The sequence below is a fragment of the Sturnira hondurensis genome, unplaced genomic scaffold, assembly GCF_014824575.4.
Source record: "Sturnira hondurensis isolate 20B ecotype Veracruz unplaced genomic scaffold, ASM1482457v3 Scaffold0004136, whole genome shotgun sequence".
In the NCBI taxonomy this organism is placed as follows: domain Eukaryota; kingdom Metazoa; phylum Chordata; class Mammalia; order Chiroptera; family Phyllostomidae; genus Sturnira; species Sturnira hondurensis.
This window is the reverse complement of record NW_028076767.1, coordinates 17439826-17467679: the sequence shown is the minus strand read 5'-3', so window position 1 is coordinate 17467679 and position 27854 is coordinate 17439826. Positions and strand designations below refer to the sequence as shown.

The following is a 27854-nucleotide window of genomic DNA, read 5'->3' as shown; positions in this document are numbered from 1 at the left end:
TAAGGTATTCTTGAATTTCTTTTAGGTGTAGTACTCTAAACATATTCTTACAAAGATATTTTCACTCCTTTTCTAAGAATGCTTGTCTGTGTATGTTAGGTTGAACCACACGTAAGAGCCATTTTTGTATGTCCAAACCTATTGATTACTGGCAATTTCATAAAATTGAATCTAATAATACTAGAATAGCCCTTTCCTGGAGCAATGACTCCATTTACCAGTAGTGAGTTGCTGCATTACCAGTCCAGATAAGTCACTTGCCCGACATTCAAGTAAGAGCATATAATACCATCCTAACACCTGCAGGAAGAGGTAATTTTTCATTCTTAAAACTGGCATTTTTTTGAAGGTGGACAGTTGTTTGACTGCAGCTGCAAGCTAAAAAACAAATTTTCTCCAAGCATAGCTAGTTGAACTTAAAAAAGAAAAACAAAACTAACAAAAGAGGATTCATAATTCTATCCCATTGACATTTGGTTCTTCTGGCAAATCAATTCTCTATTCTTAGACATGTCCAGGGCCTTTGAGTGGTGCCACTTAGGTTCCCCCTTTCAGATGGAACATTTCGTTCCTCATTCCCTTCATCTCAGTGTGGGCAAGTCTTATCCAGCAGTCAAAGCTCAGCTAAAAGCCTCCCATCTCCACAAAGACTTACCTGACTCCACATGCGGGGGTACAACCAATTATTAAGTTCCGAGGAAGTTTTGAGAAAGAAGAGCTGCTCTCACCAACATTCAAAAAAAATTGGCCATCCCAACCAGGTACATGATTTGCAGTAAATACTCTGTGGAATGGAAGCAAGAATGGAGTCCTGAGTCTGGCTGGCTTGGCCTTCCATTTTTGTAAAAACAACTGCAATCTAAAGATTAAAGGACTACCAACACAGTCATCCATCCCTTACATTTTTGGAGCTAGCACACTTTTATTTCAGTTAAGTTGTTATTGCAACACACCCCCTTAGTTTCCTAAAAGTAATATATAGAATAACATTAAATGTTTTAACTAAAAAATATTTCATATGTAATTACATGAGGTCTCTGAGATCACTGCAGATGTGCTAGGATGTGAAATTCAACTTGAAAATATTTCTACCCCAGAGTTTCCAACTTCTTAGGGTCCATAACCAATTAAGCAAGGCAGATATCAGCATTTAACTTAGGAATTTGAATTTCCTGCAGTTCTTTTTATCAAGTTTCTGGCTAAAATTAAGATTCCACAAGATGGGAAATAACTATTAGAAGAAAGACCAATTTTTCTTGACTATATTTTTCTTTTTCTTTAGTGAGCTGTTCCAAACGTGAGAGTTATATGTAAATAATTATTTTTTAAAATATTTTATTTATTTTTCTTTAGAGGGGTAGGGAAGGAGAGAGGAAGAGAAACATTAATGTATGGCTGCTTTTTGTGCATCCCCTGCTGGGAACTGGCCCCTGCCGGGAACTGGCCTGCAACCCAGACATGTGCCCTGACTGGGAATCGAACACCGATCATGTGGTTCGCAGGCCCGCACTCAATTTACTGAGCTACACCAGCCAGGGCTGTAAATAATTGTTGATATATTGAATTTTCCATATTTATCTTACTGCATGCTAATAATTGTGTTTTCTTTTTTTAAGTGTCCAGTGAGAAGATGTCTATTGTTTCTACACTATCAAGGAAAGAATATGAAGCAAAACAGCCTCTAAGAACCGTATACAGTGGTTCTTCACTTTATCAATTACGTGAACATCTCACTGAGTGTGTCATTTGCCATTTAATTTTAAACATTTCTGATAGCACCAAAGATGGTAGAGAAAAGGAGAGAGCATGGGAAAAACAAAATGTAGGGTTTAACAAGGTTATTTTAATTTATTCTCAAGTGTTTGGAAGCAGGTCAATATCTATTGGAGAACTTGCTTTAAGTATTTCCGAAATGATTACTAAAACCCTTTTTAATAGTAACTTTATAGAGGCTAACATTGAACAGCAAATGTGTTCTTTAGAAACAAAGTACATTTATTGCCCAGGAATAGTTGCTGCTGACTTTGATAATCTTTTTCAGGATCTCTTAATAGGAGTGATTCATGTACTGTCCAAAAAAATAGGAATAACTCATCACTTTGAAAGCAATAGAAGAAATAAATCATTTTCCAGGCTTAGAAGCAATAGTGTGCCAATTTGCAACAAAACAAATACCATGAAAACACAGATGGGTTGCACAGATTGGGAATCATCTACTCAGCAAAACGACCATCTCATTCAAAAGAATAAATTAAATTACCTTGCACATAAGTTAGGCAGGCTAGTTAGCAACCTAGAAACTCGTGAATCCAAAGAAGTAGTCAATAAAGTCTTCAATATTGTTTTAGATTTATTTTCTCCAGATGAACACCCAGATAACACTGTGGATTCTGATAAAGCAAGAACATTTTTCTCATCCTTGAATGATCAGCAAAGGAATAGCATACTTGGAAGTAACTTAGGGCTCACTCCCAATTCAGTTTTTCTTCTCAATGTCGTGTGTCAGAAACTTATTAGAACACTTTTGGAAAAATGCACAAGCACTGGCTTTCTTGATAATGGCTCTCTTACTGATGAAATATCAGCAGAAGAATGTCAGCTTTTAAAAATACTTCAAAGTGTGGAAGATGAAGAATTTGATTATTGTAGGCGAGCAATGGACTATGAACATTTTCAAGGAGCTTACAAGTCAGACCTTTTGGAACATCTGGCAAAAATGGATCAAGATTTATTGTCATCAGACTCCATGCTCACAATCATTTCCCACAGTTTGGTTAAATCATTGATGGATAAACTATGTCACAGTATGCAACTCTCCCAGGGTCCACCTACTGCAAACAAGCATTTAAAATATAGAGCAAGAGAAATACAGTCTAGTTTTATAAAAGCAAAAAGGCCAGAATTAGCAGAATTAGAACAAGGTACATATCCTTTAAGATTCATGAATTATGAGGGTAATGCTTTGACAGGATCCCTGAATAATCCCAGTAAGGTTAGCTCCGTGACACAAGCACCATTTGGCAAGAAGTGTGCAATAAATTCCTCTTTTTTGTCACCTCTTAAAAGACAGGAAACAAAGAATATGGATACAATAGCCATCCACAATAAGCTAAATCTGGGAGATGTAAATACAGCAGTTTATTCAGCCACATTTTTAGAGGAAATAATTTCAGAACTGTTTTTTAATCTCTCTACTTCCTTGTGGGGCAAAAGTGAAAACATTACTGAGGCCTGGCTTAATGAGATGAATACATTATTTGTCAACAATGTAGTGAATGAGTTTAATAATGCGCATGTCACTGTTTTACGGAACGCTGAAGAAAGGCTGTGCTTTTCCCCAGTCCATAAAGAAAGTGTTAGTAGCATTGTTGACTCGGTTTATGATGCTGTTTTACAGAAATATAAATCAAAAGTAACCTGCGGTGGTAATCTGGCACATGACAATGCCTCAATAGCAGAACAAATAACTAAATGTGTATTATTAGAGACTTTGGACTACCAGCTCCCACCTTGCATCATGGAAAAGCTCACGCCTAATTCCTACTACCCTCTCAAAGCTGAAATAATACTGCAGAAACTACAAAATAACCTGAGAGAATTTACGTCAAAGTCAAGTTCGGCATGCTATAGCACAAGGTTATCACACTCATTTTTAGAAGATGTCATCAGAAGACTTCTATCTCAACTCATTGCTCCACCCAGGAAGGCTAACTCTTTGGGGAAAAAACATTTCACGACTTCAGATTTTAATGAATTGTCTAACTGTATAGTCAATAAGGTTATATCAGCCATTTCAAAACATAAAATTTGGTTCACTATATATAATGATCAACATCTATGTACAGGAAAAAACCTCCAGAAGATGGTGAATTCTGTTTACAGTAATATCATGCAAATGTCTGACTCTCTTGTTTCAATACAGAAAAGTTTAGTCAGCCGAAGCCCAACTATGGTTGACCGAATAGCTAGTTTTATTATCCAAGAGGTTATTGAAAATCATCTTCAACCATTTTTGTGTGAAGAAGATTTGCCTCGTCCGAATACACCATTGGATGTGATAGCAAACATGGTTAAACAGGTCCTCAGTGAAGTCATAGAGTCACATGAACCCAAGACGCCATCACCCATAGGTATTTACCCTGACATATTCATCAGGGAAATTGTTGCCAAACTTTTATCAAAGATTTTCAGTCCAAAGGATAACACTGAAATTGAGCTGGAAAACATGGCACAGAAAATAGTGAACTCAATAAATAGCCATTTCGACAAAGCTAAAATTCCTGTTCTATGTGATGACAAAGAGCAGTCTTACTCCTCTGTAGATACAGACATTGTGAATGAACTCGTCACCTCAGTTTATAAAAATGTTTTGAAACAGCATGGGCTAGACCCAGAGTTTGACAAAGAGTCTAAAGAAAGTGAAAATTTTGTGGAAAATATTACCAATTTAATTATAGCAGCTATTTCAGATTGCCTTCTTCATCCACTGTTTTCTGGGGATTTGACATCACCTTCCCACTCTATTTCCACAGCTGAGAATATCATTCAGGATATTATTAGTAATATCAATAAATCTACCATGCAAAGTCAGAGTTTATCTCCATATAACACTTTGCTACCTTACAAATTTTTAGAAGACATGATTGGAGTATTATTATCTAGAATCTTTCCTTCTGCACCTAACATTGTCCTGAACACAGAATCTCCAAAAGATAGATCAAAAGTGAATTTCAATGAAATTGCTTCAAATATAATCAATGATATCAGGATGAAAATTTCTCAACATGAAATTCACTTCTCAAAAGATGAAGAAGAAACAAAGTTTGTTTATTCAGAAGACGATGTTCACCATCTTGTTGACTCAGTATTCAAAAATATTTCACAAAACTCCGAGTCTCAAGAATCAGTTGAGCAAAATATCACAGGGAGTAACAATGTTCTCATTGATAGAATAGCAGGTTTTATCATTAAGTATATTTGTCAGCACCATCTCCAGCCATTTCTAGATGGAAAGTCCTTGCCTTCCTCTTCAAACAAATATCTTGACAATGAGACAAGGCAGTGGTTTTATGCTAGTGTTTATTCTTCAACTTTTTTGGAAGATGTGGTTTCTGGAGTTTTGTACAAAATATTCCACAGGGTGTTAGGCATTGTACAAACAAAATCAGTAAGAGATTCAGAAGATGAACTTTTTGATAAAGCTAAAAAACTCATACATTTGATAGCAGAGGAATTCTCAAAAGCCCAAGTTAGCATTATAGAGAATGCAGAAGAACAATTTTGTTTGCCTCCAGTGGAGAGAGATGTAGTCAAAAATATTATTGATGTGGTATTCAGTAAAGTTTTACAAGAGTATGACATGAAAATAATGGCCAATAATGGTTTTCTAAATGATGCAAAGACATTGGCTGCGAGGATAACTAAGATCATCCTGGCCGAAATTTCTGATTTCCAAATTCATTCAAATATAATAGGAAAGCTTCCTTGTCAGTCACTCTCCAAACTAAATGCTAATGTTTTGATAAACAGAATTCAATGTGACATTACTAAATCAAGATTCCGAAGACAGACATCAACAATATATACGACTAAGTTATCACATACTCATTTGGAAAAAATTGTCACCCAGCTTATATCTCAAATGAGTCCACTGGCCTCCAGTGCAGAATGCACAGATACCTCCCAATCAGATGTAAGTAATACAGTCATAAAACTGATAGATGAAATTGTATCAATAATTTCAAAACACGCAGTGTGTATTGTCAAACACGGCAATGGAAAACAAAGTATGATTTCAGAGAAAGATGTTCAATCCATGGTTGATGCCATTCATGCTGATCTGTCACATTCCAATGTCTACCATTCTCTTACAAAAGATAAAAAAGATATAAGTAACATACCTGCTTCAAAAATAGCAAGTTTTATAATAAAAGAAATATTTAACCATCATCTTCAGTCATTTTCAGCTAGAGATAAGACTTTCATTTCAGCTGCATTTGATCCAAGTGATAAACAAAAACCAATTGAGTCTAAACAAAGAGAGTTGTCTCTCATAGTGAACTCAGCTGTCTTTTTGGAGGAAGTAATTTCTGAACTTTTGTGTAAACTCCTTTATGCATTCTCACACAATGTCTTGGTTGCTGAAAACCCAGATACAGTAAAAGTCAAAATTACTAGCATTGTTACAACATTAGTAAAATCAATTGTTCTGGAGTTCACCACATCAGAGATTTTACTTGCAGATTATTTTGATAATGATATATGTTTTTCAGACAGGTACAAAGAAATGGTTCAAAAAACAGTCAACCAAATTTATGAAAAAATATTAGATGAATATAAATCTCTGATTCAAGTATACAGAGTTATACAAAGTGACACTATTTGTTTTGGAAGGAAAATATATCATTTGCTGCTGGAAGAAATTTATGATTATCAGGTGCAGTCGTTAGTTTCAGGAGAATTAGTGTCTTCTTCCTATACCTCCCCTAAAGCTGATAATATCATCAGAAAAGTGCTAAGTGTCATCTTGAAGGATAGTTACACCTTCCCATCATGTGTTACTATGCTGCCTCGCTCTCTTTTACAAGATATAACTTCCAAGCTTCTAGGGCATTTCTTCCCTTCAACTGACACTGAAAGTGAACTAAAAGAGGAAGACGTCTCACCAGATTATGAGTTTGAGGATGCAGCTTCAAAAGTGACTGATGAAATTATCAAAGAAATTTCTGAACATGAAGTTTGTGTAGCCATGGCAGAAGACAATGTAGAAAGTACTACGCAGTTAGAAGCGATTGAGAATTTGGTTGATTCTATATGTAGTAATATCTTGAAAAAATCTGAATTTCAAGCCGAAGTGCAAAAAGATGCAGACAAAAAAGGAGGCTCATTCCTCAGTAAAATAGCTGGTTTTATTATGAAGGAAATCATGGATCATCACCTGCAACCATTTTTACACGGTGAAGAATCCTCTTGCAGTAACGATGACCATGTCTCTGTACTCACCAAAAGTGGTGAAGAAAAAACACAGACTTCTCTATATTCAGCCACGTTTTTAGAAGATGTAATTGTTGACCTTGCTCGCAAATTTTATTCTCTTCCAAATATTACTGAAGCTTTGGAGAAAAAAGAAATGCCAGAGACAGACATTGTGGGCTTGGCTATAAAATTTGCAAACTCTCTGATAGGAGAATTTAGGAAAAATGACATCAAAGTTCTACCAAATGCGGAAGAAATGTTTGCTTTTCCACCAATTGATAAAGACACAGTTGATAAGATATCCGATTTTGTGTACGATCAATTCATAGGTAAGTCTAACGAAATTCAGAAGGATGATAAAAGTAACAGTGGAATAGAAATGATTGCTAATTTAGCCCAAAAGGCAATCTCTGCTTTCAAGATTCAACCACTTTTTTCAGGAGACTGGTCATCCACCTTCTTTTCATTTCTAAATCCAGAGAACATTACACAAAAGGTTCAACACCTACCACAGAAAAGCCCCACACAGAATAGATGTGTAAAAGGAAACCGACTTACTTTTTCAGAACAGCCATACAAGCACACTTCTCCAACCTCAGACCAGAGAAATTTGTTAGACACTTTGGGCATACATAGAAGTGTAATGAGTATAAAGAAAAGTTTCCAAACTGAGGAGACATCTATTAAAAAAGGCGACATTCAAGATCCAAAAGTTACCTCTCTACCTGAAACTGTGAAAGACAACATTGTTAACCTGTGTTCAAGGTCAGCTGCAGGTGTGACAAATGAAAAGAAAGAGAATGAAATTAAAATGGCAACTTCAATTAAAAAATATCCTGGGACTGTAACAAAAGTTACATCTCCAAATACTAGTGTGAAAAATGAAGGTACTCGGAATCCAGATTTGGGGGGAACACTTAAAGATGATGAAACTGACAAGAAACACAAATCAGCTTCAAAAGACAAAGAGGGGCAAGGTAATGAGGTATCCACACAAGTGCTGGAGGCCTCTGATGATACGGCATGTAAGGAAGAAATACTTGGACCAGATATTGAAAAAAACAATGAAAAGAAGATTGGTAAAACAAGAGAAAATCTATTTCAAATGGAAGAGAAGCCCTTCCAGTTATTTTTGACACCCAAAGTGAGAAATGCAGGGACAGCAGAAACAACTGGGAAAACAGTAATCCAAACGCCAAACATTGAGGAGAGAAAAGACAGTCCACCTCTAATAGATGTAAATGAGAGACACTACTCAGCTGATGAATGTGTTCAAAATATCACTGAAAATATTTATGATAATATTTTACAAACAGTTTCTAAGGAGAGTTGTTCTCAAGAATCAGTAGGTTATTCAAATCTTCAAAGTCCCTCAAGCGAGACATTTCCTGTAATTCAAGAGTTTAGCAAGGATTTTGCACAGTATGCTTCAACAAAGGATTTATCCCCCTCAATTAATGAAAATCTCCCTGCCAAAGAGAATGAAAACGAAAAAGACAAAGAGAGAGAGCATGAAAGAGGGGAAAAACAGAGAGAAAAAGACAGAGTGGAAGTTAAGGTGATTAAAAATGAATCTAGTAAACCAGACAGTCCTCAAGACCCACCAGAAGATGAACCTGGAATTTTTCTTGCTAAATTTTTAGAAGACGTTATCACCGAAATGGTTAACAAACTGATCTTTTCTACCTCACCAGAAACACAGACACATGAGCAGTGTCGAAATGTGTGTGATGGCCAGAATCCAGCTGAACTCTACGACACAGCTATGAAGCTTATTGATTCACTGTTAAAGGAGTTTTCAGAGGCTCAAATTAAGCTGTTCAGGCCAAATAAGGAAAATCAGTGTTCTCCACCCGTGGCTAAGGTGTCATCAGTTCCTAAAGTTCGTCGCAAGCATAAAGAATCAACTGCCGATGAAGCCGCATCTAATGTTAAGAAAATAACTATGGATAAAATGTCACACATGCATAAAGTGACTAAAAATAACATACCTTTCTTAGATGGAACACTAGCAATCGATAAAACATTGGTTAACAAAGTCGTTCACTCCTCTGTATGCAATATTTTGAAGGAATATAGATCTCAAGATTCCATTTGTGAGAATATAAAGAGTAATGGGGAAAATTTAGCAAGAAGACTAACTAGTGCAGTGATAAATGAAATTTTTGAACATCAACTTAATTTGATATTTTGTGACGAGGTTCCAGCTTCAGCATGTTTGCCTCTGGACTCTAAGGAGGTTGTCAAGAAGGTCCAAAGGGTGGCTCAAACAGCCAGTAAAGAATGTCAAACATCATTACCATATGGCATCATGCTGCCTCACGAATTTCTAGAGAATCTGATTTCTGCTCTTTTATCTAAAATTTTCTGCATAGTATCCAAAACCAAAGTAAATACATCTGAGGGCAACTGGCTCACTGAACTCGATTTCCTTCAAATGAAGTTATTAAGTACAGTCACAACAGAGATCTCCAAAGATAAAGATATGGTTATTCAATATGTGGAATCCTTACATCCTAATGATGATGAAATTATTCAATTAGTGGCTCATTCTATTTATGATAATCTCCTGTCACAGTTTGGATCACAAGAGATTATACAAAATTGTGTAGGGAGTGGATGCAGAATCCTTTCAGAAGCCATAGTTGATTTAGTTCTACGAGAGGTGTCTGGCAATCAGTTGCAGAACTATTTTTCTGGAGAGCTAACTCCACATCAGTGTATAGAAGTTGACAGTATTGTTGAAAATATTCTTAAAGATGTTATACAAACTACTGATGCTCCCCAGCCTCGACCATCACATGCTCATATATTGCCTTATGACATAATAGAAGAAATAGCTGTAAAATTTTTATCAAAGCTTTTTTGCACCTTTCCAAAAGTGGATAAAGAAAGAAACACATCTCTAGCAACTGAAATGCAAAACGTAGTCTCAAAAGTATTAAATTCAATACAAGAATTTATCTCAAAAAGTCAGATTAAACTTGTACCACCAGCCAAGGAATTGCCCACTGTTACTTTAGCTGACAATGCAACTATTGAAAGAGTAGTTAATTCTGTGTATACCAGTGTTTTAAACCATTATGGCTCACATACTTCTATATTCAAAGATTTAATGGGAAAGAGCAATGTCCTCTCTGATATAATAGGATTTTTAGTGGTGAAGGAAATTTCCAATTCTGAATTTCAATCTCAAGTTAAAGAAGACGTACCAAGTTCAGAAACAGTTCTGGAAGCTGTCAAAGTTATGGAAAAAGTGGTCAAAATTGTTGATGAATTGAAGTCCCAGGAAAAGTCTGCATCTGGAAAATGTTCTATGTTAGACGCCACATTTTTGGAGGAAGCGTTGGCCTTATTCTTGGCAAAAATAATAAGGTTGCCAAGTGCCTCAAGCAAAGAGGCAGAAAACCTATCAAAGCCTGAGTTAAATAAAATTGCATCTCAACTGACAAAATCAGTGACAGCTGAAATTTCCAAAAGTAATATTAGTCTTGTTGCCACTGATTCTGAAAAGCAGTTTCTAAATCCAGAAAGTGTAGAAATGATTTCTCAGGTTATTGACTCTGTTTATAGTAATGTGCTGCTTCAATCTGGAAGCCAGAAAGACCTTTACCATGACATAAAAAATAAAAACAGAGTCTTCCCTAAAAAGGTGGCCAGTTTAATCATTAATGAGGTTTCAAACTTTCCCGTAAATACAGATGACTCAAAGAATTCAAATGTTGATCTCTTTAGTGATCTAGACACTAGTAAAATCATTGAAAAGGCAGAAGACCATGCTTTTAAAATGATCCCTGACAAAGAGAGAGAAGAGTTAAGTCAAAGTTCAATTGGAGAGGAAATGCCAGTTAAAATAGTTCCGCATATTGGAAATAAACCACTCAAAGTAGATCCAGGCATTATTTCAGACCACTTAGCTGTCATTTCTATAAAAACTCAACCTCTTGAGAAACTTCAGATGGAATGTTTAAGAAACACTGGACACAGCATAGCAGAAGTGAGAAGAGCATCAATAAATGGGAGAAGTTACTCTTCATCAGACACACCTAATATGAGAAAGATAAAGAAAGAAAGGCGCACCTCATTGAGTAACACGGGACGGCTGAATGTGAAACCCTTAGAGGTGAGTGCTGAAGCCACCATAGAAAAAGAGGTGAAGAGGGAGACACAGTGGTTCTATGATTCCTTTCCTCAAATATGTATTTCTGACTGCATTTTTTTGTTATAGCCCAGCCCAATGGGAGGATTGGCTGCACTGGTTCATCCATATGGTCCCATAACCTATTGGACTTGATATATCCGTGGTTCACTTTAAAGGTCTCGAGCTAGTGTTCCTAAGACAATTGGCTTAAACTTGATTTTTAAAAAGTTATAGAAGAAGAATACACGGACATACCCTTAATAATAAAAATCGAGCTGACTGATTACAATCTTCATTTGAAGAGTCACCAAAAAACAGTCTTATATAGTTCCTACAGTTCTTCTTTTGGATATCTAAAGGTGTTCAAAGGGGCCAGTTAGAATATTAGGATATATGAAGTTTTAAAAACTACATATAGTAATTTAAACTTATCAAACTTAAGGCTCTACCGTAGTAGCACTCTTTTTACTTTTAACAACATTTATCAACAAACATTAGATTACAAACTTGTAAGTTATACTAGTTTCTTGTTATTTCAGATGGATAATATCAGCCTTTTTCACTTTCTTCTATACTCCAACAAAGGACCCAGTTTCTTCCTCTTTTATCCCTGTTCTAGGTCCAGCAGCCCTAGCACTGATGTTTTCATGAACCCATTCCCTGTTACCATAGATCTAACTCTGCCTAAGCCCCAGATATATTAAACTGATCAGGACTTTAAAATGTCAAAATGATGTCCTTGTTACAAGGAAACTGTCCTTGTCCCCGGAAACACCGAGGACAAAGGGATTTTCTGGACAAAGGAGTGACACTGATCCACTATGCTTTTTGATGTTTATCAAAGCCCTTTGTACTAAAGGTGTTTATTCATAGGAGTTCTAAGTGTGTTTATGTTTGTACTCTGTGTCCTGGAAAGGGAGAATAAAATTTGGGATCATTCTCCTGGGAGCATAATCTTGAAGTGAATTTTCTCTAGCACTTCCCTGCAGCCCACTGAACTAAGTCTCAGGGCTGGTAAATACAAGTATGTTAACGAATGCCTTACATTTTCATACCCAGACACTGAGACAGTAATTTCATCTCTTTTGTCCTAAACTTTTTGGACTAGATGACAGTCCTTATCAGCTCAAAAATTTGCTATTCCTTATGAGTTCTCTTCATCATATTAGCGTATTACTTGGTAGTCTTCATTTATTTCTAAATAATCTCTCAGGAGTAAAATTTGTCTGAACAGGCTGTAGAATGACTACTCTAAATAACATTTTAGTTACCTGTGAGTTTTCTGTCACAAATTTTACACTTGTTACTAGCTCTCTTTGCTTGATTCATTCATAGACCCCAGAAAGCAGGGAGGAAATATTTTAATCAAATAGTCACCCTGTCCTCTTAAGGGAAAGAAAAGTCATCCTAAGAATAAAAAAAGCAAAGAAGCAGAGATATAGGGGAGACCCCCCAATGGAATTATCTTCTAGAGGGTGGGCCCCTTGTAGTAAAGGTTTCCCTGCTAGGTGAATGTTCTAGAAACCCATCTGTATCAGTGTGCCAGCTGGTGTTGTGAGAGGCTGCATTCAGCTTCAGTGAATTTTTTTGAAGACTCTTTCAACATGCTCGTCCACTTTTTGATGGGTGATTTACAGCTCACCTACTCACACCGTGCTGAGTGCTGGGCAGTTTTTGACCAAAAATAGCATGACCCTTGTGTCCCACCCTCCCTAATTCACCTGATCTTGCCCAGAGCAACATTTTTTTTTTCTCTTGGATGAAAAAAGTTCTCAAAGAGAAACATGTTGCCAATGTAGAAGAGGTGAAACAAAAAACAGAAACGCTGAAAGGCATCAAAATCAAAGAGTTCAAAAGGCATTTTGAGCAGTGGAAAAAAAGTTGTATTGATCCAATAGATGTATTGCATCAAATGGAGAGTACTTTGAAGGTGACTGAAGTTTAAACATGTGAGAATACATATATAATTTTTTAATAAATCAATTCTGGTTTTTTGGAGGGCCACCCCCTTGTAGCACACTCTGTTAAATATGTGATTTGTATCGATGTGGGTACCAATACTGTCTATCTGCAGTATAGAGGAAGACAAGTGATAAAAAAGCAGTAAATTATATCAGAGAACCCAGACACATGTTGGCTTCTCCTCAACACTTTATTATCTTTTTTGAGATACCATAAATTCCCAGCACACAAGGCATATGCACTATGGGTATGGAAGAGGGTATTTGGGGGATGAATGGGGAAAAATTACAACAAAAATGAGCTATTTAAATAATGGTTAGTTAAAAATTGAAAGAGCATATATAGTAATGAATTTCAAAGCCATATAGAATGATTTTAGACTTTCTAAACCACTGGTTTCCTTCACTGACACAGAAAATCAAACTTGATTGTTTTAATTTTTTAAGGAGGAAGTTTCTACAGTTTGTTTCAGCAGAATGTATTATTTTAGGGCACCATTTTCCAAAAACTGGTTTACCGTGTTACAAAGACATGTTGAGGTCTACGGTTATTAACTAAGTTAGTTTGGAGGTTTTGTGACATCATCAAAAGCTACAAGAGTGGAGAAATTCTATTTTTGAATTATGGTTGTCTTTGAACTATCTTAGTCATTGAAAATGGAAAATGAGATTTGATTAGGGAGGTGAGATTATATCCAAAGGATCAGAATTAGAAGGAGATGAATGAAGAAATAAAAAACCTCACAATTTTGGGTTTTTTTTGTATTTCAAAAAATCAAGATTAGATAACAACTAGATTTTATTTTTAAAATATTAGATTCCTCTATAATTTCTTATCTAGAATTTTAGAAAAGTGGATTATCATGTCTACTTCTGCAATAAAACTTTAGATGTAAATGTACAAAATGTAAATTATGATGGAACAAAATATATAAAGTTTAAGAAAAAAGGAGCTGTGCTAGACCTTCTACACTTTGAAATAAATTATAGTGGATTAATATGATCTAAGTGTAAAAAATGATAGACAAATATTTTTATAATTTTTCTTATAGGCTTCATTTGTATCTTCTTAAAACATTGCTAACTATAAGTGAGTGGTATGTGAATATAGTATTACCTAGTTGAAAATAGAAATCATATTAACATAGCTTTATCACAATAGAACCATAAGAAAAGTGATTGAGGGATTGATCACCATAATTTCAATTTCAGATTGTTTGCAGAAATTCATTTCAGAATATAAGGAAGCCAGATATCACCAGGGTGGAGCTTTTAAAAGATGTTCAGAACAAAAAAGATCTTCTCATCCGATTAGTAGCTCATAATATTGAAGATGATGCAGAAAGTAACATGAAAGAGGAACTAACATCTGATGAATATGAAGTTGTTTTAAAAGAGGTTACTCAAGAAAAACTCTCAGGAGAACAACTTGAAAATCAAGTGAAAGAAACCACAGAAACAAATATTGTGAGCACTGAAGAAACCTCAGATCCTCTAAAAGAACAGAAGGAGAGAGAAGTTAACAGACCTGTTGCTGAGCTAGATATGCCCCCCTGCTCAACAACCATGGCCGTAACAGAGTCTTCTATGGAGAAAAAGCCACAGCAGGAGGTGAGTGAGAAACATGACGATCGGTGACCAGATGTAAATGGAAAGAATAGAGATCTTCAGAAATTCGGTCCAAAAATATACTTGAATTAGGCAGAAAAAAAATACTAAAATGGTTCCAGTGTTTTCCTTAGCCTGGTAATATTTATAGACTAAGAGAAATAATAGGTTAAGCAATAAAAGTCAATTGAGGGAAAGCAGTATCAAGTGTCATCAAATAATAAAAGGGAGGAGTATAAATATAAAGCTTTGGAATGTGTTTAAATTTAAGTTGATAACAGCTTAACCTAGACTGCTATATATTTATGATGGTATATGTAAACCTCACTGTAACCACAAGAAAACTAGAGTAAACAAAAAAGAAAATAAGGCAGGATTCAAAACGTAACAGTAAACAAAACCATCAAACCGCAAGGCAAGAGAGAGAGAGAAGAAGAAAGAACCAGAGTAACTATAAAAGCACTAGAAAATCAGTAAATGACTATAAATACATACTTATCAATAACTACTTTAAATATAAATGGACTCAATCTACCAATCACAAAAGAGTAGTTGCTTGGTTAAAAAAACAAGACTCATATGCTGCTTAAAAGGGATTCACTAACAGCCGTAAGGGCACACACAGACTGAATGTAAAAGGACAGAAAAATATTATATGGAAATGAAAACAAAAGCTCTATATCTATAATCATATCAGACAAAACAGACACTAAAACAAAGACTGTAATGAAAGACAATGGCACTACATAATGTTAAAAGGGGCAATCATTCAAGAGAATACAGCATTTATAAACATAATCTTCTGAACTGACCAGTTATATCTGTTCCTTTTGTTTTTGAACTCAGTGAGATATTATTAAAATATTAGTAAAGTGAAGAAATGGTAAACTGTGTTCTTCAATATTGTGTTAGGTTTGTCTTGAAAAACTATTCAAATTCCAATATTATAATAATAGATCATCTTCACTGAGCCAATTCCAAAGAATTATATTGGAAAGAAATATTTTAAATATAATTATAGGGTTCGTGTATCTTTTAAATAATCTCTCACATCTTTTCTCACATTGTAGATTAGAGTGCAGTAATACCTGGCTTTCACTTTTTCAGGAAAAAGAAAAAAATACTACTAGTGAACCAACACATTACCTCATCCACAGAATTATGAGTTCATCTTCATACAACCAAGAAGATCTGATTTCATCTGCCAGGTACATGAAATTAAAGCAATACAAAAATAGAAATCTGAGATGAAAGCAATGCCTATAGGAAGGACGGTTTCCCTGGTAAAATAGTAACTGAGCGAGTGTTTAGTCCTAGACTCCCACTCATCCCTCATTCTTCCCTCCCATACCACCCCATTGTAGATCCCTCCTAAGGCCTTGCCTTTCTATTTGATGCCCCCTTTTTATTCTCCCAGCCTATACATTCTGTCTAGTCCAGCAGTGTCTTGGAACAAGAACTTGCTAGTGCAGTTTTATTTGTGTCTGTTTGTTTGTTTGTTTGTATCTGGGAGATAAGTATTGGGTCACAATCATATTTGCACCACTTGCCCAAAGGCGTCCTGCTCAAATATCTTTAGTAACTAAGTGTTCCAGTCCTACAACTGCTTGTAAGAAGAATCCCAAGAAGAGAGGGGTCCATGTAAGTTGGAGCATACCAAAATAAATTCTAGAAAGCAATGGAGTTTGATGTGAGAATGTAAGCTTGGGAAACATTTGTATGAGGAGAAGACAATCCAAGTTAAGATGACTATAGAAGCAGAGTCTGGACAGCATGGAATTTTTGGAGGACAGAGAGCAAAATACACTGTAGACTTGACATCTAATTAATAACTGTATCTAGAACAGTTAAAACTTGCCTAAAGTTGTTCTTAGTTTATAAGACTGTATAAGCTGGAAGAGGTAACATTCTCTGTTATGGGAAAACAATAAATATATGGAGAAAAATATACTTGATTACATTTCTTATTCCACGCAGCATAAAGGAATTGTTTCTTCTTGACTCTGAAACTAACACTATTTGAGGACATTTATTCCTGGACCATTATTGCCTGTTATTCCTGCAAAATGGTTATTTAAACATACATGATTAGTAACGCAAGTATCTCCCTACTGTTTATATCAATGTCGAAGACAAGGGCACAGAAAATACCAAATGAAAGTCAATTTAGAGCAAGATAGAAGAGCAGAAAATTGAAGGCCCTTGTTCGCTCAAAGAAACAAAAAATAAACCACAGACTGATAAAACAACTGGGAGCCCAAGGAGGATATATGCCTAGAAATCACACAAACTCTTTTCTAATTACAGTGGAATAAAATTGGAATTCAATAGCAAAAGGAAAACTGGAAAATTTACAAAGACATGGAAATTAAACAATGTCTTCTTAAACAACCAGTGGGTCAAAGAAGAAATCACAGGGAGAGTCAAAAATATTCAAGACAAATGAAGATTAAAATAATGTGGTACTAAAGTGTATGAGATGCAGCGAAAGTTGTGCAAGTGCAATTTACAGCAGTAATTTCTTCATTAAAAAATCATAACAATAACCTAATTTATACCTTAAATAACTAGAAGAAGAAAAACTAAACTCAGAAACTAGCAGAGAAAATAATAAAGAGTACAGCATAAATAAACAAAACAAAGACTAGAAAGGCAATGGAGAAAAATAAGTGAAGTCAAGAGGTGATTCTTTAAAGAGATCAACAAAATTGGCACTTTTTTCTAGATCGTCTAAAAAGAGAGAGAGACTACTTGAATACCTAAAATCATAGATGAAAGAAGGGCCATTACAACTCAGTGTATATAAATAAAAAGGATTACAAGAAAGTACTATGAATAGTTTTATGACAACAATTGGATAACCTAAACGAAACAGAAACATGGTAAGACAATTCATTAGGGAAAGTACAGTCTTTTTAATAAATGTTGTTAGGGAAACTACACAACTATACACAATTGGAATTGGTGATAATTTTATAGATAAAACACTAAAAGTACAAGGAACAAAAAATATTAAATAAATTGGACTTTACCAAAATTAAAATATTTTGTGCTTCAAAGGATAGAGTGAAAATTCAACCCATAAAATGGGGAAAATATTTGCAATTCATATACCTGATATATCCAGAATATATAAAGTATTCCTATAATTCATGACCACCATCAACAACAAAAATATCACCAATTATTTCTAATCACCAATTAGAAATTGGACAAAGGACTTGAATAGCTATTTCTCCACAGAATATGTACAAATGGAAAATAAGCACATAAAAAGATGCTCAACATCACTAATCATTAGGGAGATGCAAATCAAAACTGTTATGAGATGCTGTTCACATTGATTAAAATAGTTCTCTTTTAAAAATCAGAAAATAATGTATTATCAGGAATGTGAAGAAATTTAAACCCTCCTACATTGCGGTTGGGAATTTAAAATGATACAATCACTGTGGAAAACGGTATGATAGTTTCTCAAAAAAATTACATGTATAGTTACCATATGATCCAGCAACTCCACTTCTGGGGTTACACCAAAAGCAATTGAGAACAGAGACTCAAACAGGTATCTGTTTGAGCAACATTATTCATAATACAAATCATGGAAGCTGCAACATGATGGATGAATAAATGATGGTAAATAAAATGTGTTAATATATTCAAAGTATGTTATTCAGCCTTAAAAAATGAGGGAAATTCTGAGATATGCTTCAACGTGTGCAAACATTAAAGATGACATACTAAGTGAAATAAATCAGCCACAAAAGGACAAATATTATATGATTCCACTTACATGAGATACTTAGAGAAGTCATATCAGAAAGCAGAATGGTGGTTTGGAGGGGTGGAGAGTGGGGAATCTGGGGTATCAGTAACACATGGGTACAGAGCATCAGTTTGGGAAAATGAAACATTCTGCAGAGGGATGATGGTAAGAGTTGCACGACAATGTGAGTGCACTCAAGCACAGAATTGTACACTTAAGATAGGGTGACAATGTTAAATTTTATGCTGTGTATATTTAACCAAAATTCTTAAAGTGAAAAAAGTCAATTTAGATATCATATTTATTAATTTGGAAATTCAGCAATATAGTATTCCAAGTTTATTTCTATATGAAGATTGACGGACAGATTGTTCTTTTGTTTAACTGGTAATTCTTTTATTCATTAACTGAACAAAAAATGAAATGCTCTTTTTCTTTTGTTTTAGTGAGACTGAAGATTGTATTCCAGATACACATAATATATCAGAAGGTCAGATTTATTTTTTAACTTAATTAGAAAGTATTCAAAAGTGGACTTTGTTTACTGTTTTGATATTTTTAGTTATCAAATCTAAAGTTTATACTGTGTTACTGTTATTGGCTGTGAGTTTTAACTACTCTTAGAAATGTGATCTAACTTCTACATCACTCAGATGTTTGAATAAGCCAAATAATTTGCTTTGTCTGATTTGCTATTAAGATTGTATTAATGATTTTGATCATGAATATAGTATGATATTACGAACTTACATTTGTCATGCTCCTGTGAGAAATATACACAAAACAGGGTCGACCATGGTTTCTATCTGAGCTGGAATCCGTGACACTAGGGTTTAACAATTTTTTGAAAGTTTATCCTGTCTTTGTGCTTCCATCTCCATGGCCTCTACCTTTGTGCCCAACAAATGTGCCTTAAAAAGGGGGTGGGGGAGGGCTTTCAGAGCTAAATTTATTTTCTGACATTACAACCTGGCTAGTATGGACCTCACTTTTTAAAAAAATCTCTTAGTAGTCACTCAGAAAACTTGTGAGGACCTTTTGGTTTTCCATTTGTTGAATCCTCAGAGGATCAATGTGGTTCTAACTACAATGGGATGTATGAGAGAGAAGGTACTGTGTTTACTGTTAAGTTTCCTTGAAACTCAAACCACAGGTTTACCCTAGCTCTTTCAAACATCCACTCAAGAACAATATTCTCTCACAGAAGGTCAAAGTGGCAATCATTTTCACTAAGATGGGTCATAGTGCAGCACCAATAAGTATGCTAGAATTCTATGAACACACAATGTGTGTGTAACAGACAGGTAATAACAAATGCCGTAGAGAAAAACAAGCGATGAAGTGGAGTAGGTAGCGCCATACTGGGAATGAGATTACAATTTCACAAAGTGAAGTCGAAGAAGACCTCACCAAGGAGGTGCCATTTGAGTCAAATTCTGAAGGTGAGGACTGAACAATGCAGCTATGGGAGGAAGAGCACTGCACAAGGATCAGCAAATGCAAGGGCTGCTGATGCCTGGGGTGTTTAAGGAGGAGCAAAGCAGCAAGTGAGACCTGAACGGAAGGAGTCAGAGAAGGAGCAAAACAGGTGGTTAGGGAGGTGATAGAGGACTGGGGGATAATGTGATACCAGAAGGTATCACAATAATCACTGATAATCATGCCTCTATTATGGAATCATAGGCTGTTAGAGTCAGAGAGCAACTACTTAATACAATGTCCTCAATTGTTTGCATGAGGAAACTCAAGTTCAGGGTGAGGAAAGGACTTGTCCAAGGTTGCTTTGAGTCAGAGACAGAGTCCAGTCTAGACCCATACATTCATTTTGTTTTGTTTTTTCCTAGTTTGTTGCAATCGTCATTTTTAATTCTTTACTAGTAGTATTGCAGCTATCCAAGTCAATCATTTACTTATTCATTCATTCAAAAGGTTACTGAGTATCTCCTCTGTGTTACATCCCATGTGTGAATAAACCTGACAAAGTCCTTGCTCTCATAGAATTTACATTGCGACTTGGGGCGGGGTATCAAAGGGCAACATCAACAAGATAATTTTAGATAATAAGTACTTCCCAGCTTATCTGGGATAAAACACAAAGAAACTGTAATGACTTGCAAAACCCTACATCATCTGAACATTACCCCCCAATCCTCTATCACCTCTCTAACCACCTCTTTTGCTCCTTCTCTGACTCCTTCTGCTCAGGCCTCACTTGCTGCTTTGCTCCTCCTCAAACACCCCAGGCATCAGCAGCCCTTGCATTTGCTGATCCTTGTGCAGTGCTCTTCCTCCCGTAGCTGCATTGTTCAGTCCTCACCTTCAGAATTTGACTCAGATGGCACCTCCTTGGTGAGGTCTTCTTTGACTTCACTTTGTGAAATTGGAACCTCATTCCCAGTATGGTGCTACCTACTCCACTTCATTGCTTGTTTTTCTCTATGGCATTTGTTATTATCTGGCTGTCAATTTTGTTGCTACCTCCTTATAGAGGGTAAACTCCATGAAGATCACAGCTGTATTTTCAAGAGCCTAAAACAAGCATGCAGTGGGAGGATGTATTTAGTACAATAGGAGAGACTGTGGAAGTAACTAAGGGGAGGGACACAAAAATTGTGTTTTAGCTCTGATAAAATTGAAGTACTTATTAGACATTTAAGTTGAGGTGCCAGTCTAATAAGCGATAGGATGCTTGAGTCTAGAGCTCAATGGAGAGGTCAGGGTTGAAAACATACATTCTTAGTTTTCTATAAAATATACAATGAAATCTGAAATAATTTAAATCTGAATGAAATCCTCAACTATCAAGACTTTTTCTGCAATTTTTCAAACAACTAAGACAATGTCTACAACTTTTAAGATAGACAAAAAATGTCAATCTCCAATGTTGCCAAGATGTTGAAGTTTTCAGGCAAAAATTTTAAAGCTATGATTACAAAAATTTTCGAGAAGTAATGGCAAATATGCTGGAATCAAATGGAAAAGTAGGGGTTCTCAGCAGAACTTAAGTGTATTTATTCATCTGAGACACACAGTAGCATCTGCTTCTTGCTTTAGGAATTGTCAACTCTAATTCTCATACATTGGAGTTAGGTGTGCATTTATTTTTAAATATCAATATCTGCCCACTCTCGGGGGTTTCCTTTCAATTGGTGATTTGTGATCCAAGGATTCATACTATTTTTCAATTTCCACAAATCACTCTATTATACACACAATGAGAAGCAGTGTTTTAGATATCTCTACTTCATTCTGTTCGCATACTGTTTGAGGTATCTTAATACATACACTTCTGCTTTCCCTTCGCCACTCTGAAATAGACGCCTGCCTTGTATAGAATTGAAACCTAGTTCTCCATATGAGTCTAGTTCATCAGGCTTCTTCAGAGAGTTTTCTGCTAGACAATGAAAAGCAATTTTTGCATATCTGACTACAGAAGCCTCAGAGTGCAAAAGGTATAATGATACACTGAGAATGAGAAGGCTGGACCTTGTCCCCTGACCTTGGCCACTTTCCACTTGAGTAACCTTAGGCAAGTTGTTCAACCTCATCAATATTCAATATCTTTGGATATATGGAGATACCATTCTTCCTGTTTCCTTCACAGGAAAATAATCTTTGCAAATGATTTTAAACCCATGAAGTATTTTTTGTGTCAATTTCTAAATTTTACAAAACCAGTGCTGTAGTATGATTGTAGTACTAAAATACCTAATAAACATGCATATTACTGATTTGCTTTATCCACAGGAACTCCCAAGGCCAGTGTTTCCAAACAAAGATCTAATATGCTGGCAAAGGTATCTTCAGCTCTGTCAAAGGTGTTTTCTCGATCTAACACTGGCATTTCCAAATCTTCATCACCACCTCACCAGGACAAACATTAAAGCTTTTGTACTTGATATACAATGCTTATTTCCCTTAGAAAAATAAAATAATTTTTAAAGCATAACTTAGTATCCTGTAGATGATTTATATTATATTGAGCAAAAACTTAAGGACAAAAAAAGTAAAATAGAGGCCTGTGTAAGAGAAGGGTTTGGTAAATGTTTTTAATACTCATTTTGGTTTGAGAAGATGCTGTGTGTTAGCATTACCTGTGTACCATGAGGATAAAGAGACAAAAAATGTACCTAGTATACTAGTCAGCCCTCAGTTACCACCAGAAAATGAACTTGAATTTTTTTCTGTTAAATTTTTAGAGGTACTTTTACCAAAATAGTTAGCAAATTGAGATGAAACTCAAGATTGGTTCTATGACACAGCTACAGTTCACTGTGTATATTTGGATGTTCAAATAAAAGTACTTACACCAGATAGAAGAAATCAGTTTATCCTAGCAGAAGATAAAATTTCATCATTTTATGATATACCTCCCAAGCAAAAGATCTAAGTATGGATAAAGCACCATATAGAAGTAAATAATTACTGTGTATAAAATACTAGATATGCATTAAATGATCCCCATAACTAAAAAAGAAAAACAAAAAAAAAACAAAACTATTTTCAGACATAGCTTTGTAAATAAAATAGCATCTATAAATAAATCATTGGTCAGTAAAAACATAACACCTTTGTAGAGAAAATAAAATCTATAAATAAATAATTGTTTGATAAATTCATCAAACCTTTAAGTAAGTATTTTAACACGAAAATAGATATCAAGTATCATCTGTTTGTAAAAAGTAACAAAAAGTAAAGAAGAAAATTTAACAAGTGGATATCTAGAACAGTGGTAAAAGTAATTTTTCTGAATTAGTTAGCCCGATACTTTGTGATATGAATCCAACTCCTGAATATTTGCCCCTGGAATCTAAGGATTTTGTTTAAAAGATCCAAAGAGGTGGACCAAACAGCAAAGAACGTTCATCATCATCAGTATCAGCCCTAATGCTGACTCATGCATTTTAAGAAGTGGGATATCTTCTTTTTAATCTAAAATTTTCTTGACAGTAGCCTTTGCTAAAAGCAGAAGCATCAGAGAAAATTTTGTTTTACCAAATTCGATTTCCTGTAATAAAATTAGTCAGTGAGGGCATGACTGGGAGCTCCAGAGAAAAAGATGGGATGATACAGTAGAATTTTTACATTCCAGTGATAATGCAGTCATTCAATTAGAAACTTAGTCAATTCATAATAATATCACAAATTATTTAATCTTGAAGGTCATACAAAATTGTGTAACCTATATACAGAGACCTTTTCAAAAATGACAGTTGATGAGAAAACACTGCCAGTCCAGTTTAAAACTATTTCCAGGAGGACTTGTCAAAAGGGAATAGTAAACACTGTGCTTATCTCCTCTCAGGAAAACTTCCAAACTGCAACTAAATTATAGAACAATCACCCTCAAGACTACCCGAAGACTAGCTGAACAGAACTCCTCCAACTAAGGATATAGTTAGTAACTAAGGTTTCTTCTTTAAGAAGCTACATCAAGACTTGTAGGAGGGTTAGAGATGCAAAACAGATTGGTTCCATACATACATGCTGCAGGTAAGGATCAGGAGGGATATCTTGGCTGCAGATGTGTCCCCTGAGAAACAAAGGGCTCCAGCCCCAGACTGGGCTCCCTAGTCTTGAGCTCCAGTACTGGGAACAACAGTCCCCACAATATCTGGCTATAAAATCAGTGGGAATTGCATCTAGTGTGATGGAGGGCCACTGGAGACTCAGGCATCCTCTTAAAAGGCTCAAGTACAAACTCACTCACAACCATGTGCCCTAAGCTCCAGAAAATGAACAGCAACTTAAAAGACACCATGAACATGCCAGGACAGTATGGGGAAAAAATTAATTGTCTGGCTTCATAGGACAAGGGGTCATGGGCCAGCTCTCTCTGGGACTAAAGTCTCAGCAGGCAGCATTGTTTCTCTGATGATCCCTCCTCCACACAGCAGGCATAGGCAGGCACCAAATTTGGCCAACATCATTCTCACTCTCACCTCCCCAGTGATGCTGTGATACCCTGACACACCCAATCCATATGCCAGCCTAAGATCTTTCAGAGGCTAATCAACACAACCAGCCTGGGTCCATGCTGCAGACTTTCCTAAATCTCTCAAAGGTCCACAAATTTCATACAAGCAGCAGCTGGCTTTATCGTGCCCCATAACTCTTGCTAAGTGTGGCAGCCAGACTGGGTTCACAATGTAATCATTCCCAGGCACTTGCAAGTCCAAAACAAGCAGCTACCACATGCAGATCACTGTGTAGCTCCTACCAGGGGACCCCAGGAAAAATACAAGCAACAGTTGGCCTACACCAGAGCTCCTCCCAAGAGGTCCCAGAACCAACACACTTCATGGCCTGCCTCAGATTACACCACAGCACTACCCTAACGGTAAATTTGGCAGGTACCAGAGCCTCAATAAAGTGAATCCCACTCAGTAGGGTCAGCCTCCACAGCAGGTCAGTGCCCACACAATAGCTCATCCTCTGTCTTCATGGTTGGCCCTCACAGCCAGTCAGCCTGAGGGTCAGTCCCACATTCTGCCATGCCAGCAGCAATAAAGGCTCAACTACAATAGGAGAGCACACACAACCCACACAAAGAACACAACTGGTAGCACACAGCTAAGGCAAACTTGGAGACTGTGCCACTGGGACCCACAGGAAACCTACTACACAAGGCCACAAAGCTACATCTGAGAGGCATAGCAGATCTACCTAATAAATAGAAACCAAAGCAGGGAGACAAAGAAAGATGTCCCAATGAAAAGAATAGGACAAAACACCAGAAAAATAACTAATCAGAATGGAGGCAAACAATAAACAAAATATAGAGTTCAAGACAAAGTTTATAAGGTTGCTTAATGAACTTAGGGGAAGAATAAATGATTTCAGTGGAACTTCAACAATGAAATAGGAAACAAAAAGAGGAGATAGAAAACAAAACAAAAAGGACACACAAATACAATGTAGACATGATGTATTATAGAATTGTATACCTGAAACATATATAATTTTACTGGCCAATGTCACCCCAATAAACTCAATTAAAAACTCAGCAAAAACCAAAAAGAACCAGACAGAAATAAAGAATACTATAACAAAGGAAGAACCATTAGAAGAAATCCACAAAAGATTAGATGAAGCAAAGGATTGAATCACTGATTTAAAAGACAAGATAGCAGAAAATACCCAAACAGAAATGCAAAAAGAAAAAAAAATTCAAGAAAATGATAATCTAAGCAACCTCTAGGGCAACATCAAGCATAACAACATCAGAAAGAGGAGAGAAAGAGCAAAGGATCAAAAACCTACTTGAAGAAACAATGACTAGAAACCTTCCAAACCTGCAAAAAGAAATAGATACATAACTCCAGGAAGCACAAAAAATCACAAACCACATGGACCCAAAGAGGCCCACACCAAGGTATATCATCATTAAAATGTCAAATTTAAAGACAGAGAATTTTAAAAGCAGCAAGAGAAAAGCAGTTAGTTACCCACAAAGGAGCTCTCATAAGACTGTCACATGATTTCTCAACAGAAACTTCTCAGGCCAAGACGGATTGACAAGAAATACAAAATACTTTTCATCACTTTTCAAAGTGATGAAAAGTAAGCACTACAACCAAGATTACTCTAGCCAGCAAGGCTTTCATTAAGAATTGAAAGAAATATAAAGAGCTTCCCAGATGAGAAAAAGCTAAGACAATTTATAATCACCAAAGCAGTTTACAAAAAAAAATGTTAAAAAGAGTTCTTTAAAAAGAAGGAAAAATTTAAAAGTAAGAATAAGAAAGTATCCCAAAGAAAAATCTTCTTACTGACAAAGCCAAACACATAGTAAAAGCAATGGGTCAACCAACCATAAAGGTAGTATAAAGTTTAAAAGACAAAAAGTAAGAAGATCATGTGTAATTACAACAGTAAATTAAGGGATATACACAAGCAAACAAAAGTAAAGTAACAAAAATTATGAGGTGGTTAGTAAAAATGATAGTGATGGAGAATGTGTTTGAACTTAAGTGAGCAACGACTTAAAATAGACTGTTACAAACATAGCTTGGTATATAGGAAGCACAAGGTAACCACAAACCAGAAATCTGTAAGAGATACACAAACATAAAGAGAAAGGAATCCAAACACAACACTACAGATAGTCAACAATGCACATGAGAGCAAGAGAATAAGGAGCAGAAAACTTCAAAAACAATTAGAAAAAATAAAATGGCAATGACTACATACCTTTCAAAAATTAATTTAAATGTAAGTGGATTGAATGCTCCAATCAAAAGACGAATGGATGAGGAAAATATACAGGGTCCAGTGGGAGTAACACCTGCTTAAGTGTGGTTGGTAGGGTAATAATACGTGTATAATAATTTATAGTTTTAATTTGGACATTTCAACTAAAATAACATATGATATGCTTGAGTATGATATTGCTATGCTACAGAATTACATGCTTATAGTTTTGTAATAAAATGGGGCATTATATATGCCAGAACTGGTACACAATGGAATATTACTCAGCCATAAAAAATCTTATTTTCCACAACACTGATGAACCGAGAGGATATTATGGTAAGTGAAATAAGTCATATAGGTCATACAAATACCATATGATTCACTTACATGTGGAATCTAGAAAGCAAAATAAGTGAACAAACAAAGCAGGAAAAAACTCAGAGAAACAGAAAACAAACTGCTGGTCATTATATGGGAAAGGGGTTGGTGTGCTGCATGAAAAAAGTGAAGAGGTTAAGAAGTACAAATTGGGAGTTACGAAATAGTTACAGGGTAAAGTATAACTTAGAGAATATAGTTAATAATATTGTCATAAGTACGAATGGTGTCAGGTAGTTGCTAGAACCATTGGGTGAGTAACTGCCCAAGTTATATAAATGTCTAGCCACTATGCTAGTGTAGGCAGAGCATGGAAGATAGATGAAACATCTGCATGGACCAAATCACATCATTTTTAAACTCTGAACTTTCTGTTCTGTAAGAACTATATAAATCAATTAGTAGAAAATTGAAATATAAAAATCTTTTGTAATAAAACAGACAGCTGTACAACTTATGAAAATATCAACAAAGAACTCTCCTATATCAGCATCCTGGAAAAGAATCTGGAAGTCAGTTACAAAAACATGTAAAGAAACATTTACAAATGTGCATGTATATAAGGAGAGTCTAGAAGGTGATATGGGAAATTGAAACTGGTATTAGCACTGAGTAGCATTTTTTATTTGTTAACAAAATATTCTTGGGGATAAAATAAGTAAAATTAAATACTTTGTAGATTCAAATATTATTTATTTTTGTTATAATGTGAATTTTTAACATTAAAAATCATTTCTTTTATGATTCAATGTCACAGATTTTCAAGCACTTTTAACCACTGAAATGCTTCATATAATGGTAAATTTAGCAATGTTAAAAAGAGAATTAT

General features: G+C 35.5%; 1 protein-coding gene across 1 annotated transcript in view; it reads left to right on the top strand.

The window, feature by feature from the left end:
* The window catches only part of FSIP2 (fibrous sheath interacting protein 2), a 72028-nt gene extending 49693 nt beyond the window's left edge, over positions 1 to 22335 (top strand). Inside the window, exons 16-20 of the mRNA XM_037044747.1 lie at positions 1617 to 11098; positions 14290 to 14688; positions 15793 to 15893; positions 18898 to 18941; positions 22199 to 22335. Coding sequence (XP_036900642.1) covers positions 1617 to 11098; positions 14290 to 14688; positions 15793 to 15893; positions 18898 to 18941; positions 22199 to 22335 — 10163 coding nt within the window. The remainder of the gene's footprint in view (positions 1 to 1616; positions 11099 to 14289; positions 14689 to 15792; positions 15894 to 18897; positions 18942 to 22198) is intronic.
* The last annotated feature ends 5519 nt before the right edge of the window (positions 22336 to 27854 follow it).